The sequence below is a fragment of the Zalophus californianus genome, chromosome 12 (genome assembly GCF_009762305.2).
Source record: "Zalophus californianus isolate mZalCal1 chromosome 12, mZalCal1.pri.v2, whole genome shotgun sequence".
Classification (NCBI taxonomy): domain Eukaryota; kingdom Metazoa; phylum Chordata; class Mammalia; order Carnivora; family Otariidae; genus Zalophus; species Zalophus californianus.
In genome coordinates, this window is record NC_045606.1 from 38,208,918 (window position 1) to 38,224,636 (window position 15,719).

The window sequence follows — 15,719 nt, forward strand, 5'->3', positions numbered from 1 at the left end:
ATTGGGCCACGTAGTAGGACTTCAGTAAAGGATTATAGGGTGAGTGCATGAATGAACACACAAACTAGTTATCACTAGTCTGGGATGCTGCTCACAGACACCCTTTCCTGACGTCTGGAATTCTTTCCTGCAGATATCCTTGGAAATTCTGATCTCGAGTCTATGGAATGTTCCAGTCAACTGTCACTCCTGAGTTTAAGATTTTCTAGTTTTTGTGGTGTTTGTAGAGAGTTAGAAATAGCCTTAATCTTACAGGTTTGACTTTTAACTCTATTTAGGCTTATAATTTAAATAAAGCAAATTTAGAATAGAAAGGGACCAAAATGCTCTTTAATGCTAATCTGTGTGACTATTTTTACCATGAGTGAAAACTGGTGTGAATTAGGGCCACCCAGGTCGATTATCTCCACCGAATCTGGAAAACTGTACATCTATAAAATCACCACTCTCTGCTTCTTTGGATATCAGCTGCTTTCTTGGTTGTGGTATCATGGATGAAATCTGATTTTAAAATAAATATAGTGCCTACTATTTAAGATTCAGAGTCAATTTCAGGAAAAATTGGCTTTAATGCCATGAGGTGTGCTTAATGGGGCCACCCTGAAGTTTCGTCATGTCCTTGCCCCTCTGCTGAATTGCTGTAAGGTAGGACAGACAGAGGTTTCCTGGCCTATCCTCCCTTGTTCCTCTAATAACTATGGAGCTGTCTTTGAAAAACTGACAATTCTCAGCTGACAAATTTTCTTTCTTTGATTTTCCTCTCTGGGTCTCAGCTGTGATTACTTTTCACAAAAAGAAATACCATTTTCTGGGAAAGACACCTAGCACATTTTTTAATTGCTAGCACTGCAAAACCACTCCTGTTGAGTCTTTAAAATAGATCAGGATTCTGTAGTAATTACATGGGGAAAATCAAAACTTTCATGACTAGCGCACTTAGTATAGCTAACTGCCTTGGATAAAGTAACTATTTAGTTTAAGGTGCTAATTGTAACAGATAGGAATTGTCTTAATTTCCAGTAAGCTCCAGTTACCTAATTTTGCATTTTTCATGGTCATCTTTGAGTGCTGATAGCTTGCTTAAGCTTCTGTTACATCTAGGTGGACACTTAACCTTATTCATATTTGTCATTATATTGCCTCTTAAGAATTAAGGAAGGTGGAGGGTAGGGAATGAGTTGTAGAGGCACGTTATAAGAAAAGGAGTGAAATTTTGGAGGTGGAGTTCAGATGTACTGTTATTGCAGTGTATGCAGTATAGTTCTGCATGTTGACGTGTGAATTACCCTCTTGTGTGTTTCTTGAGTGCTTAATGATTAGTTAGAATACATTAAAAAAAAATTCTGCGCTTCTCTGCATAGGTTATACATGACAGAAAGTTAGAGATAATATGTCCTATGTTTATTGGAAAGGAAAGGACAAGGCAAATCTTGTTCTGTTTGCTCTGTTTAAGCTCCATTAGAACCTCTCAGTTTCATTAACCCCGGCATTCTATCGTCCTTTACTACGTTTTTGTTGAAAGAATGAGGCAAGGTTAACGAATCTTTTTGTTGCTAGGATATAGAAATGGCTTTGTTATGAGCACTGGGTGACTGGAAGTTTAGAGGACTCCTTCTAACAGTGGTGCTGTAAAGGGGCTTGCTGACTGGTGTGCAATTGGTAGAAATTGGCCTGAAGGATGTATAATTCTGAAATTCCATAGTCGTAGAATAACAGTGACCTAAGACAGATATTAGTTCATTTATTCAATAGGTTTTTTTTATTGAGCATCTAATGTGTCAGGCCAGGACCTAGATGTGAGGATATAGTGGTGAGCAGAATAGAACATGTATCTGCCCTCGGTAAAGCTGGGAGTCCAGTTAGGGCTAAACTCTTCACTGTGAAACCATCTTGTTTCTTACTGGCTTCCTAAGACGGATTTTGCTTTTCTAAGTTTTTCCACTTATATTTCAGTAGCTTCGATGGTAATTCCCTTTCTTTAAATTTCCTCCATCCTTCTTTCAACTCTGTGATCTGTGCATGTTGATTTAGATCCTCACCCTGCAAGGTCCTTTTCCTCATCGTAGTTCTGTCTTGGCCTCTGTTGTACGCATACACCTTGGAACTTGCTTCAGTAGTTTAAATGTTAACATTGGAAAACAATGTCAACTTTGCTGTCTTCACAGATAGAGATGAAACTGCCATTCCAGAATTTTGGGTTCCATGAGATATGCCTGAAATCCTCTAGTGCTCTCATTCGCACTCATCAGCTCCCATAATGGCAGTTTTCCCTCTAATGGCAGATAGACTTCAAAAATATGAGAGTGTTCTAAGCCCGAGTCGAATAATAACAGAAATGTCAAGCCCAGCACTACATGCAAAGATGCAGTTTGCTTATGATTAGTGTGTAGGTTATCATCTGGGAGTAAAGCAAAAGTTGCATGAACTTTTTCTACAATGTAAATTACACTTCGGTGCTTTGAAATGTACTCTGCACCCTTGAAGCAGATAATATACCTGTTAGGGTACCTAACTTGGGGAGGAAGGTGTGTCTGGTAACTGGGTTATAGGTTTCTGATACGCTTTAAGACAGCTTCACTTTTGTAAACTCACACAGCTTTGTCCCGAGGTAGCCGCACATCAAATACGATGTTACCGTGTTTCAGATGTGGGACAAATGCCTTGTCTTAAGTAGTTAACTGTGTTAGGAAAAAGAGAAGAGACCTGAATGTTTAATGACCCCAGAATCCCACCACTGACATTCTTTAGCTTGTATTTTGACATCACTATTCTGTAAAAACCACAAATGAGGCATAGGATCTGTCCATGAGAAGCTTACACAGGAGATGTTTGGTTTTTTTGTTGTTTGTTTGTTTTGTTTTTTGACAGGATTTGGGAAGGAAATTTCTAAATGATTTTTTGTTCTATATTTTTCTAAATGATAATTTTCTCCTTTGAGTTAATATGCTTAATGGAAACCTATGAAACTGGAAATTAAGTAACACATGTCAATATTGCTCACAGGCCTTAATAAACATTCTAGCCTGATTTATTTTAAACCATGGCAAACTTAGATTGCTAATACAAAGAGTATATTTTACAGTTACAGATTTCATAACTAATTTTATTTTTTAGCCAAATCCCAATAATTCTTTGTTTGCATAATTCCAACATGGGGTGTGAATATTACAAACATACACTCATCAAGAACCGATAGTATGTCTTCCCAGAAGGGACAACGATGTTGAAAAAAAACAAAGAGAATTTTCTTAAAAATCCACATCCCAGTCAGAAATATTTAGCCCTGATGGTTTCTTTTAAAACCGGGTGAGAGAGGCTTTCATACCATGTGACAGAGGCAGGGGGAAAAAAAAAAACCTCCAACCAAAAGAGAAATTACCAGGGTAGCAATTATTAAATGGAGCAGTTACAGTGTTTTTTCATCCTTTATACACATGATTATGTCTATTTAGGGCTTTTGTTTGGTCTTCACACATGCATTTACCATTTTCCGTTTGAGCCAGGAAAAGCATACATTTAGCTCTGTTAACTTTTCTTTCTGGCATCTACTCTTTTTAGGCTGATATGCAGCAAAAGAAAGAACCTGTTCAGGATGACTCTGACCTGGATCGCAAACGCAGAGAGACAGAGGCTCTTTTGCAAAGCATTGGTATATCGCCGGAGCCCCCTCTAGGTACTTAAACAGTGTTACTGTTTTCTTAAATTTGTCTTGCATGGGATATACCATGTCCAGCATTTACTATTCTTTTATGTCTCTTTTATTTTTAAGGAAATTCTGTGGCTTATGGTTCAGATGTATTTATTTTTTGATTTGAGGGGGCTGGAAGGAGATGGGGAGACAGATTGTAGAGCTGGTAGCAATTTGCTGCTTATTGACTGATTATATGGTCAACCTTATCTACTGTGGACTAGTAGATTATTTTATACTTGTTAGATGAGTTGCCACATGGTAAATACAAGGAATCTTGGAGTTTTTTTCTTAAATTGTTCTTCATTTTTCATGACTGAATCCCAACGTCTCTCTGCCAACCTAAATACTGTGAATCTGGTTATGAATTTCATAACCACCACAGGCATAGAGTGATGCCATGATGAAAATAGAAAGCTCAGTGGGAAATGTGAAGAAAAACTGAAAATAGTGACAGATTAGCAGCTACTTAACAAGTTTAAATTTATTTGACTCTATTGTAGAACTTGGTTTCACTGCTAATTGGCATTCTCACTACAACACCCCTCCTCCTACAGCTCATTCAATCATAGTTAATTGTCCATGATCTCATTTTGTCACTAGGGTTTGGATATTGAACTATTTGTTCCATTTGTGTTAGAGGTAAACCTCTACATGTGTTTATTCTGTCACTTACCTATATATCTCTCATGTGATAATTTATTTTATTTTTCTTTATCCATTTGCTTTCCATACATTTCAGGGTAATCCTAGGGTGTCTGTAAGACTACGTAATACCCAATATAGTTAAAAAAAAAAAAAAAAAGAAGGAAAGAAACTTTAAAAATAATGCATATAAGACAATGCAGTATCAGGTCTCCATTTCAAAATGTTTTTTTTCCTTCAAATCCCATCATTGGCTTTTATATTAAAATAAATTTTCATTTATTTCCATAGTTACTTAAACTAAGAATAAAAGTTATCCCATGTATGACAAAATGACAAGTATTTTATTAACATAAATTTTAAAAAGCAATATATAATAAACCTATAAATTATTAAGTATTGCTGGATATAATTTAATATATACACACACCTAAACCACCATAAAAAAGCATTTTATACTAAACCTCAGTTTGTATTAGGTAAAATCATATGTCTCACAATGATAGAAGAAGAAATGTAAAAATAAAGCAGCCTGGCATTTTCCTTTGTTTCAAAAGAGATTTTTAAATTACTATTAAATTAGGATGTTGATTAATCTGTTTAGCTTCTTTATGGTGTGGAAGATGTAATCTGTGGGATATTTGACTGATGGACCTTCTTTGAGGAGCTGATAGACTTTTTAATACTTAGTTGACCTGTGGCATAATTTAGACACTTTGCAATAATCCATTATAGTTTTGCCTCAGAATAGCCTTTGAAGTTCTGTTGCAATGTGAACACTGGTCAAACACCAGAGTAGTATGTTCTGTTTTCCTCTCTTCTACATAAAGCCAGCAATTAAACTTTCAGAACAAAACAGTTACATATCTCTGAACCCTGACCACCATGACCAAATTCTGAGCTACCCCTGCATTCTTGCGAGGGCACCTGGCCAGAGTAGAGCCCATTTTCAATTTTCATCTATCTCTCCATCTTACCCTCTAACTTCCTGCAGCAGGTAATCAGTGAATTAATTGTGGGACCACATGAAATTCCTAGTTTCTTGACAGATCCGCCATTGTGTTCTAGGATTTGGACAAAATAGTTAAACCCTTTACTCTATTAAATAAAAGGAAATTGCACATGATTGAAACCAAATGAGAGTCCACGCTTATGTATTGAAGTTCCTCTCCGCCCATATGGCTTCTTTGGCATGTGTGATATTGAGAACCCATTGAATTCATCTGGCCTGAAGCCATCTTGGCTATTCGGTGCAGCTTCTATCTGAAGGACATTTGGCTTGTACAGAAAAGGAAAATACATTTGCATTTCCTTTAGCTTTTTTCTTTTATTATCCTTGCTCTCACATGGTCAGCTTGCCCTGACCTCCCTCATTGAGCTTCTCTCTCCTGTCTTTGGAATGGCAGTTTACTTATGTGCCGGGGGGCTGTGCCTTCCAGGGCTGCCGGAGGCAAAGGAAAACAAGTTCCAAACCCAGTAAACAATACAATGGGACAAAACTATTAATTAAATGTAAAAATAAAGCAGCCTGGCATTTTCCTTTGTTTCAAAAGAGATTTTTAAATTACTAAGTTCACTGTTTAGCCTTTCTGTATTTGTCACTTAGTCTCTCAGAGACAGTGCAGTTTGTATTCTGTGGAGAATGGATTACCCTCCAAAGCAGACATCCAACAGCCTTGACTGACTCTCCTTGGCCATTTAAAATTACTCAGAATTACTTATTTCATAATCTTTCAAAGTTTTATAGACACCCATTTTATTTTTTTAATAGGTCACATCTATGCTAACAAAATAAAGTGGAGAATTGGAATTATCCAGATAGTTCACCCTAGAGAGATATTTGACTTGAAATATCTGGATAGCTGTTTTGATTCTCCATTTCACTTTGTTAAGATGGACATGGCCTTAGAATCCCTAAGATAATTTTGTCTAAATTCATTTCAAATTTTAATTTCTAAAATATGAAAAATTCACTTGACTTTCTTCCTTTTCTTTCCTTTTTTTTTTTTCCTTTATCCCATCTTAATCTCTCCTGGCCATACAACCACTTTAATTTGGGCCCATTTGTTTTGATCTGTCTGACACTGCTCTTCCCCAGTGCAGTCGCTGCATTTTTTAACATGGGATACCTGTTATTTTCATTATTTAGTCCCAACCCCTATGTCTCCCTCCTCGAAATCAGTGAGCACTCCTAGTGAAGCTGGAAGCCAAGACTCAGGAGACCTGGGACCACTAACAAGGTAAGAAATGTCCCTTTACAAAGGCCACAGTGGATGTCAATAATATTAGAAAACAGAGACCTAAGAAACCAACGCCACTCTGTGGTGCGCTGTTAAGTGTCCGCGCATCTGCAGGGTATACTCAGCCAGTTTACATTTAAGTTGATGGTGGCTTGCTATTTTAGTGGCATAGAAATTATTTTGAACTAGAAATGATAAACTTCTATGCTTCCTTGAGTGGGCTAATTGAGCACCATGTGTCTTGTTTGACAAACAGAAACACATCCATTAGCTTTGGCTTAAAAAAAAAAAAAGAGAAGGACCAAAGGCAAATGGAATATATATCCAGCTTCTCATTATTCTACTTTAGTTTTTGTTTCCATGGGAATTTTTGTGAAGAGAGCACTGAGATGTTCTAACCCTAAATTTAATTTTTTAAGCATGTTTTTATTGGCTTAAAAGAGTTGACTAATTTGAGAACTCGGTCCCCAAAGTGTTTTTATTATCATTACTAATTTTTATTATCATCAGGGTTGACTGTTCTGTTTTGAGTCAACTGCCAAATTTTTATTACACTATATATACTCAAAGGATTATGAAACTTCTGAAAGTGAATATATAGACATTTTCTAATTTGACCACTGAAGGGGTATCCAAAAGGTAAAGATGTGAAGAGGGAAAAGAGAAGTCTCATTAATATGTATAGAGTCATGGTAACTTCCTTAATCCAGTTGCCTTTGGTAGGATTCCCACATGCTGGTGTACATAGGCAGGTGATATAAATGAGTGGGGTGTGAGATCCTGTGGCAACTGGTTAGGAAGCGCCCTTTTAAAAAGGCCAGATGGTCTCCTCACAGCTCAGGCTGGTTGAGCTCATGTGGGAATATGCACCCAATTTTTCCAGATCTTTCAGTTTTTCTTGAGAAGCTAAAAATTCAAGTATTTATGCAACAATCTCCTAAATGTTAAATGTGAATGGCTTTGTTAAAGTAGCTGTGGGCCAGGTTTTGCCGGTGGGCTGGCAATTTGTGACCTCTGTCTTTGACTCTTAATTAAAAAATAAATCATAAAATACTTTACTAAAACTTCAAATGAAAGAAGAAACAATCATCCACTATACTACTGTTCTAACAAATGAGCCTTTGCCTTGTCTATATACCTTTCAATCCTTGTGCACCTGTGTACATTTCTTGCTACTATGTATGTTACTGGATGAGAGGTATAAAATTTTGCATTTTTATTTTTCCATTTAACACATTATCATCATAAGCATTATCTTTTGAAAGTACATTGTGTCCATATAGGCCTAGGAAATTTTGGTGGAGAAAAAGATGGAAATCAGAATAGTATTAGCCTGAGCTGTAGGGTGTTAGTGGTGTGTGTGTGTGTGTTTCTTTTTTTCTTTCTGAAACCAACATGTAAGACTGGAATTGTCTCACTCATTTTGGCATGTTTCAGAATTGAGTATTTTCTTTTAATAGGGCATTTGGAAACCAGTGGACGCTGCTTTCAATGTGGGAAGAATGGAAGTAGAGGTTTTTGTGGGTACCAGGCTGGTTTATTTTAGCAAATCGCCTTTTGATTTGGGGGCAGCACACATCTTCTCTCATCTTTTGCTTTGAACACATCAAAAGGTCTTTGAGGGGAGGAAAAAAAGTAACAACACGGTTATGTAAGATCTAACATTTGTACAAGAGCTGACACAATATAATTACATTCCATAGGGGGTCCACTGACCTATCATTAAGGTAATATATTTGCCTGTTTCTACACAACGATGGTGTTGTGTCATGAATGCTTCGCTTCAAGGGGTGTAGTTGGCAGCATTAAATTCTATTACTGACTTCACAGTTGATGAGAACTTTTGAAAACTTTCTAGAGAAAGCTGACCTATGCTCTTAGCGCTCTGGGGACAGCAGCAAATATTTCTTCTCCAGAACATCACTCTTCATTTCTTCACCCTCTTATATGATTTTTTTTTAACTTAATGAATCACTTTGGAAGAGGTGAATCACAAATTCCAAAGAACTTCAATTCTTGATAGGAACGTTCTGGCAAGGGCAACAGGAAGCCAATGACCAAATCCCTTGTTGAGCACAGGTTTCATAGGAATGCAAGAAAAATGGTACTGGAGAATTAATGATTCTCAGAAAAACTGAGCACAAATTTGCCTCAGGAGAAGACATTAGGAATAGCTAAGTAAATCTTGCCCTTATTTTGGACTAAGGAAAATGCCATGTAAATTTATGTTTTTGCTTCCATGAATAGATATGAGAGTTAAATTTCAGAAGAACATTATACTTCAGCTTTTAAAATTCCACTTGAAATATCTTTTTCTGTAGAAGAAACATCTTTGAAAACAATTACTATTAACTTTAACACTTTATAAAACATGAGACTGGGAAAAGAGCTTGGTAAATCCTGAGAGTACAGTTCGGTAGTCACAAATTTGCCGATGTAGGAATTTGGGCTCTTTGAAAAGTGGAAAATCTTTCAGAAGATAACTCAGAAATCAAATGAACACATCTGGTCCTACGAAAAGGTGCACATACATTCTGTCATCCATGTGCTAGAATCTCAAACCAAAAGTAAAATTTTCTGTACAGAGCCAGAATTGACAAACATTTCTTATGCAACCCCCGTGAGTGGTTAATTTGCAAATTGGCACACTTAATATACCCTGTTATACTAAAAAGGTTAAAACAGGGCTTTAACAAAATCAAGTACAACAAAAATTCCTTTTATTGATTTTTAAGAGCAGTTGAGTTAATGTTTTAAAGTGAATAGAAAGTAGAACTATATAATCATTTTTCAATTATACTAGTGTGATTTAATTTTAACTTATAGAGTCACAATTTGTTTTGCAATTTCTGCTTCTGTTGCCATCGCCTGCTTCTCATTTACAACTTACATTTGTGGCATTTGTCTCTTTCTCTTAATTTTGGTAGAAGCAATTAATCATTGCTCAGTTAATTAGATATAAAAAATCAATTTTATTAATAAAACATTTGAAAGCCTAGTTTTACTTATAAACATAGATTTAAAAATCCTGAATATACTATATGCAACTGAAATCCAACACAATATTAAGAAGGTACTATGCTATGATTGTTTAGGATTGATTAAAAAATTCAAGGATATTTTAGTATAGGAAAAGGTGGTACTGTAATTCAGCATATAAAAAAGGTCCAAAAAGGAAAAGTGATCATTGTAGTATATAGTTAAATGATACTTGAGAAATTTAAATACCTATTTCCATATTTTAAAACTTTTAAAAATATTAAAAATAAAAATATTTTTTCTCAAAATGATTAGAAATATTAATCTGAGACCAACAGCCTACATCTCTTATACACAAGAGTGAAGCGTTCAATACTGTATAGCCTCTTAAAGAAGAATGACTTATGTTTAGTTGAATACATACCTCTCTTCCTTAGGAAATGGCAAGTTTCTTGAGGTCAGGGAGTAAGTGATATTTGAGATTGTATTCATATAGTGAGTTTTTGATAAATGTTGGTTGAATGAATCAATTATTATCCTAGTTTTTACAGATGAGGACACTGTGGCACAGAGAAAACGAGTGATTTTTGAAGTTCACACAGAATATAGCTACAGTGCTAGGTTTTAACCTAGACAGACTGATAGAAATTTTCACAATCTATACCACTACCCTACATGATCTCTGACACAATTGATATAAGTGATATACATGACTTACCCCAAAAGATTATTATTAGGATTAAATAAATTAAGATCTGTAAACGCTTAGAAAAGAATCTGGGGTATATTAAGTATATGTGAGTTTTAGCTCTTATTGTTGGTTTTTTTTTCCACAATTTATTAGTCACATTTTTCCAATGGAAAGAGATCTTTTTTTAGATTCTCTCATAAAATATGTTGGTGTCATTTTCAAGTTTGATAATGCTCTATCTTCATCCAAGTAATTATGTGAAAATGTTGAACATGACAAGGCCAGGGACAGATTGTAGTCCGTGTCCCTGGAGACCACTTTCTGGGTTGCCCAACTCTTAATGCCTAACCTTCATATATTGCACCAGAAACGATTATCTAGGTGATAATAATCATTCGCCCACATTTATTCTTCTCATTCCCATGAATGACTCACCGAGGGCTTTGCACTAGGGCCCTTCTCATGTTTAGCCAAGATTCCTTAGGCTTCTCAGTGATAAAGCTAAGTTGGAGGCCGTACTAGCCTGCACAAATCAGGGAAAGTGTGTTGACCTTCACCAGGCCACCAGTGTGGAGGCAACACCCTGTCCCAAACCTGATTCAATGAAGAAAATATTCAAAACGATTTAAAAAATAAAGCATGTGTTAATTTGATAACATATTGTACAATCTACTGTTACAATAGGAGCACCCATCCCGTAACATCTTTAACAAATAGTCAGAAGGGGAGGTTACTGATGTTTGTCCGTGGTGAGAAGTAGCATGGGGGATGAGGGTAGTAACAGAAGTAATTTCTATCTTCTTTTTTGACCATCTGGTCTTAACACCTTACTAAGTTCTACTTTCTAATTAGGACATTCAAATCCCCCTCACATTTTATTTTTAATCTCTTATTATTATGGAAACAACATCAGTGCATTTTATACAATTAGAACATATGGACAAGCAAAAACTAGAGAAAAATCATATTCCTGCGACCAGTGGTTAACACTCTTAACACCTTAGTCTGTATTCCTTCACACAATGTATATGTCATTGTATATATGATAAATGATGTCATTATACAAGCTGTTGAACTTGCTTTTCTAATCAAGTGTCCTTTTTCCATTTCAATACATTTTAATCTTAATGTCTACACTATTTTCAGCTTTCCCCAATTGCTCCCCACATAATCCTATGGTATTTAAAATAGATCCCTGATCCTCCCAGCGATCAGTATCTATTAACCAAAACTCTTATATCTACAGATTTTCTCTAGGGAGGTAAGGCCCCTCCCAAGGGGTCCTCAGTGTAGCAGCAGCAGAAATGTCTTGTGAAGCACTTAATGGGAAAACAAAGGAACCAAGGTCATTCAGGCTTTCCGCCTCCTGTGCACTCCACATTAGAATTCAGGACCGAGGAGCAGATATCCACAGACCCTGTGCTGTTCAATCTAAACGTTAGGCTTCTATATAGTAAATATTAAATTTCATGTTGACAGGATACTTTGGTAAAATTTAGATATTTGATAAACTCTGTCTTTCCCTGATCTACCTTCTCGTTAACACTTAAGGAAATTAGAATAATTTGTTTGTAGTCAAGCTCTGTGGGCAGCACCTGGTTATCGCTTTCTTTTCTCCGTGATTTCAAGAGAGGAAAATGTGCTAAGAGACAACACCAGCTTAATGCCCAACATAAAACCCTCAGGACTTTCATTTTTATCCACAATTGGATTTCATAGGGTTCTCTTGCACCACATAAGCCCCGAAGGATTTTTGATCCATTTTTGGTGAAAACATCACCATCTTTTAAGGAGCTCTGATGAATCAGAGGCTAAAGGGAAGATATTAAGGTTTTGGGAAAGGTGAAAAAGTACAATAACATAATGTAAAACCTTGGAGGTCATTTAATAAGCCTATGAAATTTTGTATATACAAATTTTTAAAAAATTATCATTATGTAAAGAGAAATTGATAGATTGCCACCGGTTAATTGCCCTTCAGGGAGACCAATATCACAGATTACAAGGCTGGTTAATAGTCTCCTTGGAAATTAGATTAAAAGGCACACTATAGGATTTTCTTTCTGTTGTAGCTCATTAACTGATTGAACATTTTTGATATCTTATTCATCTGTCTTCAGGAGGGTTAACTGTAAAAGTATCTGCATATGGCTACAGTGACCCAATAAACAAGGGGTTGCTGAGCCTTCTTGTAGAGAAACTGCTTGCTTGACAGCAGATCCTCTGGGAAAGATTTGGGGAAAACATGTCCTCTATGATGGGAAGTCTTAGGTTTCTCTTTGGCTCCAGTTCAGATAGTGTTCGTGCACGGCTTAGCGTGGCTGGTCGTGGAGCTCCATGTTAGGGCTCAGATGTTACTCAACAGCGGGAAGATTCCCACACAGTAAATTAAGAAAAATTTTTTTAAAGACCCCAATATAAGTATGGCACTATTCTAGTTTTATTTCTGACATCAGAAGATCTTTATCATCATCATTGCCCGTCCTAAGTAAGGAAGTAATTGAGGTTGGGAAGTAAAATATTAGCTTGTTATTTAAACGCCATCCTTAATTAATTGACATCATGTAAATGACAGTGACAGATTGATAGGACAGATTTTTAAATGTCCTTGTTAGTCAGTGGATTACCTTTGGAAATGGCACTTAGGAACATAAGGGTTTGGAGGTAACACCGACTGGAGACTTTCTGTTTGGCATTCTGCTCACACGGGCCCAAACTGTTTTCTTTATCTGATTAGTCACTAGTGACTTGGTTGATGGAGAAGACACATGGAACCAGTGTTCAGAGACCCTGGGATTCTGGAAGTTTGGTATTCTGCCCTCGAGCTGTCTCTCCACCTTAGAGAGAGAGGAAAGAATGTGAGGAGCTGAGTGTCAGTGTGGTTGCTTTAAGGATGAAATAAAGTTGCTGAGCTCATTTCATAGAGAAGATGGCTGGACTTTCTTCTCAGCACAAATCTCAGGTTGGGAGAGATGAAGGGTTTTAGGCCAGGCATTCCCCGATTGATTCTCTCATTTTTTAGTAAAATGAAAGTAAAAACTGTTTCTTTGGAAATCAGCTTGCCCTCAGCCTTCATGCCCATCAGCAGAAACGGCAACTAAAGAACATTCCTTTGTTTCTTCATTTATCCACTCACTAAATAGTTGAGGATTTATTGTGTGAAAGACACAGTAAATGTTATACCTGCAAGGAATATAAAGATAAGGAATTCTTCTCACTTCTGAAGGGCCTGCTTCCAGTAAATTGACAGATTTAATTTGAAACCATCTAAGGAAATGTTGCTATGTAATTACAGCTCTCAAATATTTGTACTCATAGAGATGAGCAATAATGTCATAAACCATTATTCCCAAATCATGTGTAATTAATTTGTAGTATATTCATTTGGGACAAGTGGTTCTGGTTCGTTACTACCCTACGTAGAGCCTTGACACATATTAGGTACTTGGTAAATATTTATTGACGTGTGTGTGTGTGTGTGTGCGTGCGCGCACGTGCACAGCTTATAAAACATTGAGTGGGAGGGGTGCAGGATGAGTAGAGGTTGAGGACAGAGCTAAAAGGAGGATAGCTCAAGGTTGCTGGTCAAGTTGCCCGAAGGTGGACTTTGCTGAAGGAGAATTCCCAGCAGTGGTTATAGGACTTAGGTATAAGGCAGGGATTTTGTCACGGAACCAAGGCAGAAATCCAGTTACTGGACTCAGGGCAAAAAGTCAGAGTGGGCCCAGCAGTGTGTTTGGCTTAATGCTGAGGTCTTTGGGCTTTGTAACGGTGCTCATTACTTCCTATAGGTCATCCTCAGATTTGATGTTCAGTCCAGGTTTTGGACTGTAGATTAGCATAGAGAACTACAGAATAAGAGGCCCAAGTATTTCTCTATTCCTGTCCCAGAGAGAGACGAGTTATTTCTGAATGAGGTTATTGAGGACAAATATATCTCAAGAGCATGACATTTGAGCTGGGCCTTAAAGAATGCATATGCTTTGGGCAAGTGGAATTGGAAGAAAGAGCATTCCAGATGATGGGAAAGTTGTACACAAAGGAAAAGGCTTGGGAGGTATGGGAGGTAGAATGCATGCATGTGAAGGAGGCTGTAGAGAAAGAGCTGAGTCTGAGACTAGGATGGCCTTTGTGATAATTGCAATCCCTGGCTCCCATACCTGGTGGCTGGTTACTGAATTCACTGGGGAACTTGTTACAAACACAGGTACCTAAACCACAGGCCTAGGTGAGGTCTGGGACGCCAATTTTAGAATGCTTTCAAGGTCTAAGGACTAATGAGGGACTACTGGTCTGATGTAAAGGCCTGAAGGTCTAAACTAGTGTTGTGGGGTGGAAAAGGAAGCAAAAGACATATGAGAAGGGTAAAATGGCTCTGGTGTGCAGATGGGTATGTCCAAAAGGCATATGAAAAAGCAGACTTGGAGCTCAGTGGTGATGAGGACTTTGTGGTTGTTTTTTCCAAAAAATAGACATCTGTGGAGTCACCTAGGGTTAGAGTACAGAGGTGAGGGAAGGAGTGACCCTCATTGGGAAATGCTTGGTTTATGGCCATGGGATTTAATGACCTAGAGGCTCTCATCATCATCATCATCACCATCACCACCATCACCACCATCACTACCACCACCACCATAATCACCTTCACTTTTGTTATTATCATTGCTTGTGATGTTTTGTTTCCATAGGTTGAATTTCTGGAAGTAAAACCAGTCCAGGAACAATTCTGTGTTAATGGTTCTTGCTGCACACTGACATATTGCTTTCCAAAATAACTATACTGATTTTAAATGCCACCAGCAGTGTATGTGAGTGGAGTGTTAGCATGACAAATGACAGAGTTCTTAACTACTGCCTTCCAAATATTTATCAGACATCACTTTCTTATAACCAAAGAAAAGTCAAGGCAAAGACACTCTTTAGGAAAGAATTTCAGGGCTTTCTACTCAGAGGTTTAATGAAGATGGAAAGAAGAATGGAAACTAGCAACTTACTGTTGGTAACAGCTGAAGAGGGAGAAGTTAAACACTCATCAGGGGGCAAGGTATATGCAACACAGACTTCATGCCTTTCACTCCTAAGTTATACTCTGAACACATGGCCAGGGATTGTTGTTTTTGGTTTGGTTTTGAATGTTTACTTCTATCTAATAAAGTGAAACTGAGCAAATAAAACTGGACCAAGGGAGGGAGAATTTTATAAGAAGTTAATGATGAATTGGTAGAAACTTAAAGTTCAGTTAGTCTCTGACTAGGTCACTGCTAATTTGAAGAATTTTGATATTTTGTCTATTTAAAAAAAAAAAAGTAATGAAAAACACATTGTCTCCCAAATTATAAACTAAATGTTACATGGTAGGCCTTTCTAGATGAGATGCCAGAGGCTAGATTGTCTGGCATATGTAGGGTCATACGAGTGAATGATTGTTTTCCATGGTGTGGGAAGCTTCTGTATCTAGTATTTTGAAACAAGGTTG

General features: G+C 37.0%; 1 protein-coding gene across 5 annotated transcripts in view; it reads left to right on the forward strand.

The window, feature by feature from the left end:
• The window catches only part of DYNC1I1 (dynein cytoplasmic 1 intermediate chain 1), a 306,141-nt gene that overhangs the window by 35,599 nt on the left and 254,823 nt on the right, over nucleotides 1–15,719 (forward strand). For 3 of the 5 annotated variants that reach the window (XM_027574568.2, XM_027574567.2, XM_027574570.2), the window contains exons 3-4: nucleotides 3,559–3,673; nucleotides 6,432–6,573. In XM_027574568.2, the coding sequence (XP_027430369.1) occupies nucleotides 3,559–3,673; nucleotides 6,432–6,573 (257 nt within the window). The remainder of the gene's footprint in view (nucleotides 1–3,558; nucleotides 3,674–6,431; nucleotides 6,574–15,719) is intronic. The other 2 variants (XM_027574569.2, XM_027574571.2) reach the window with 1 other exon arrangement.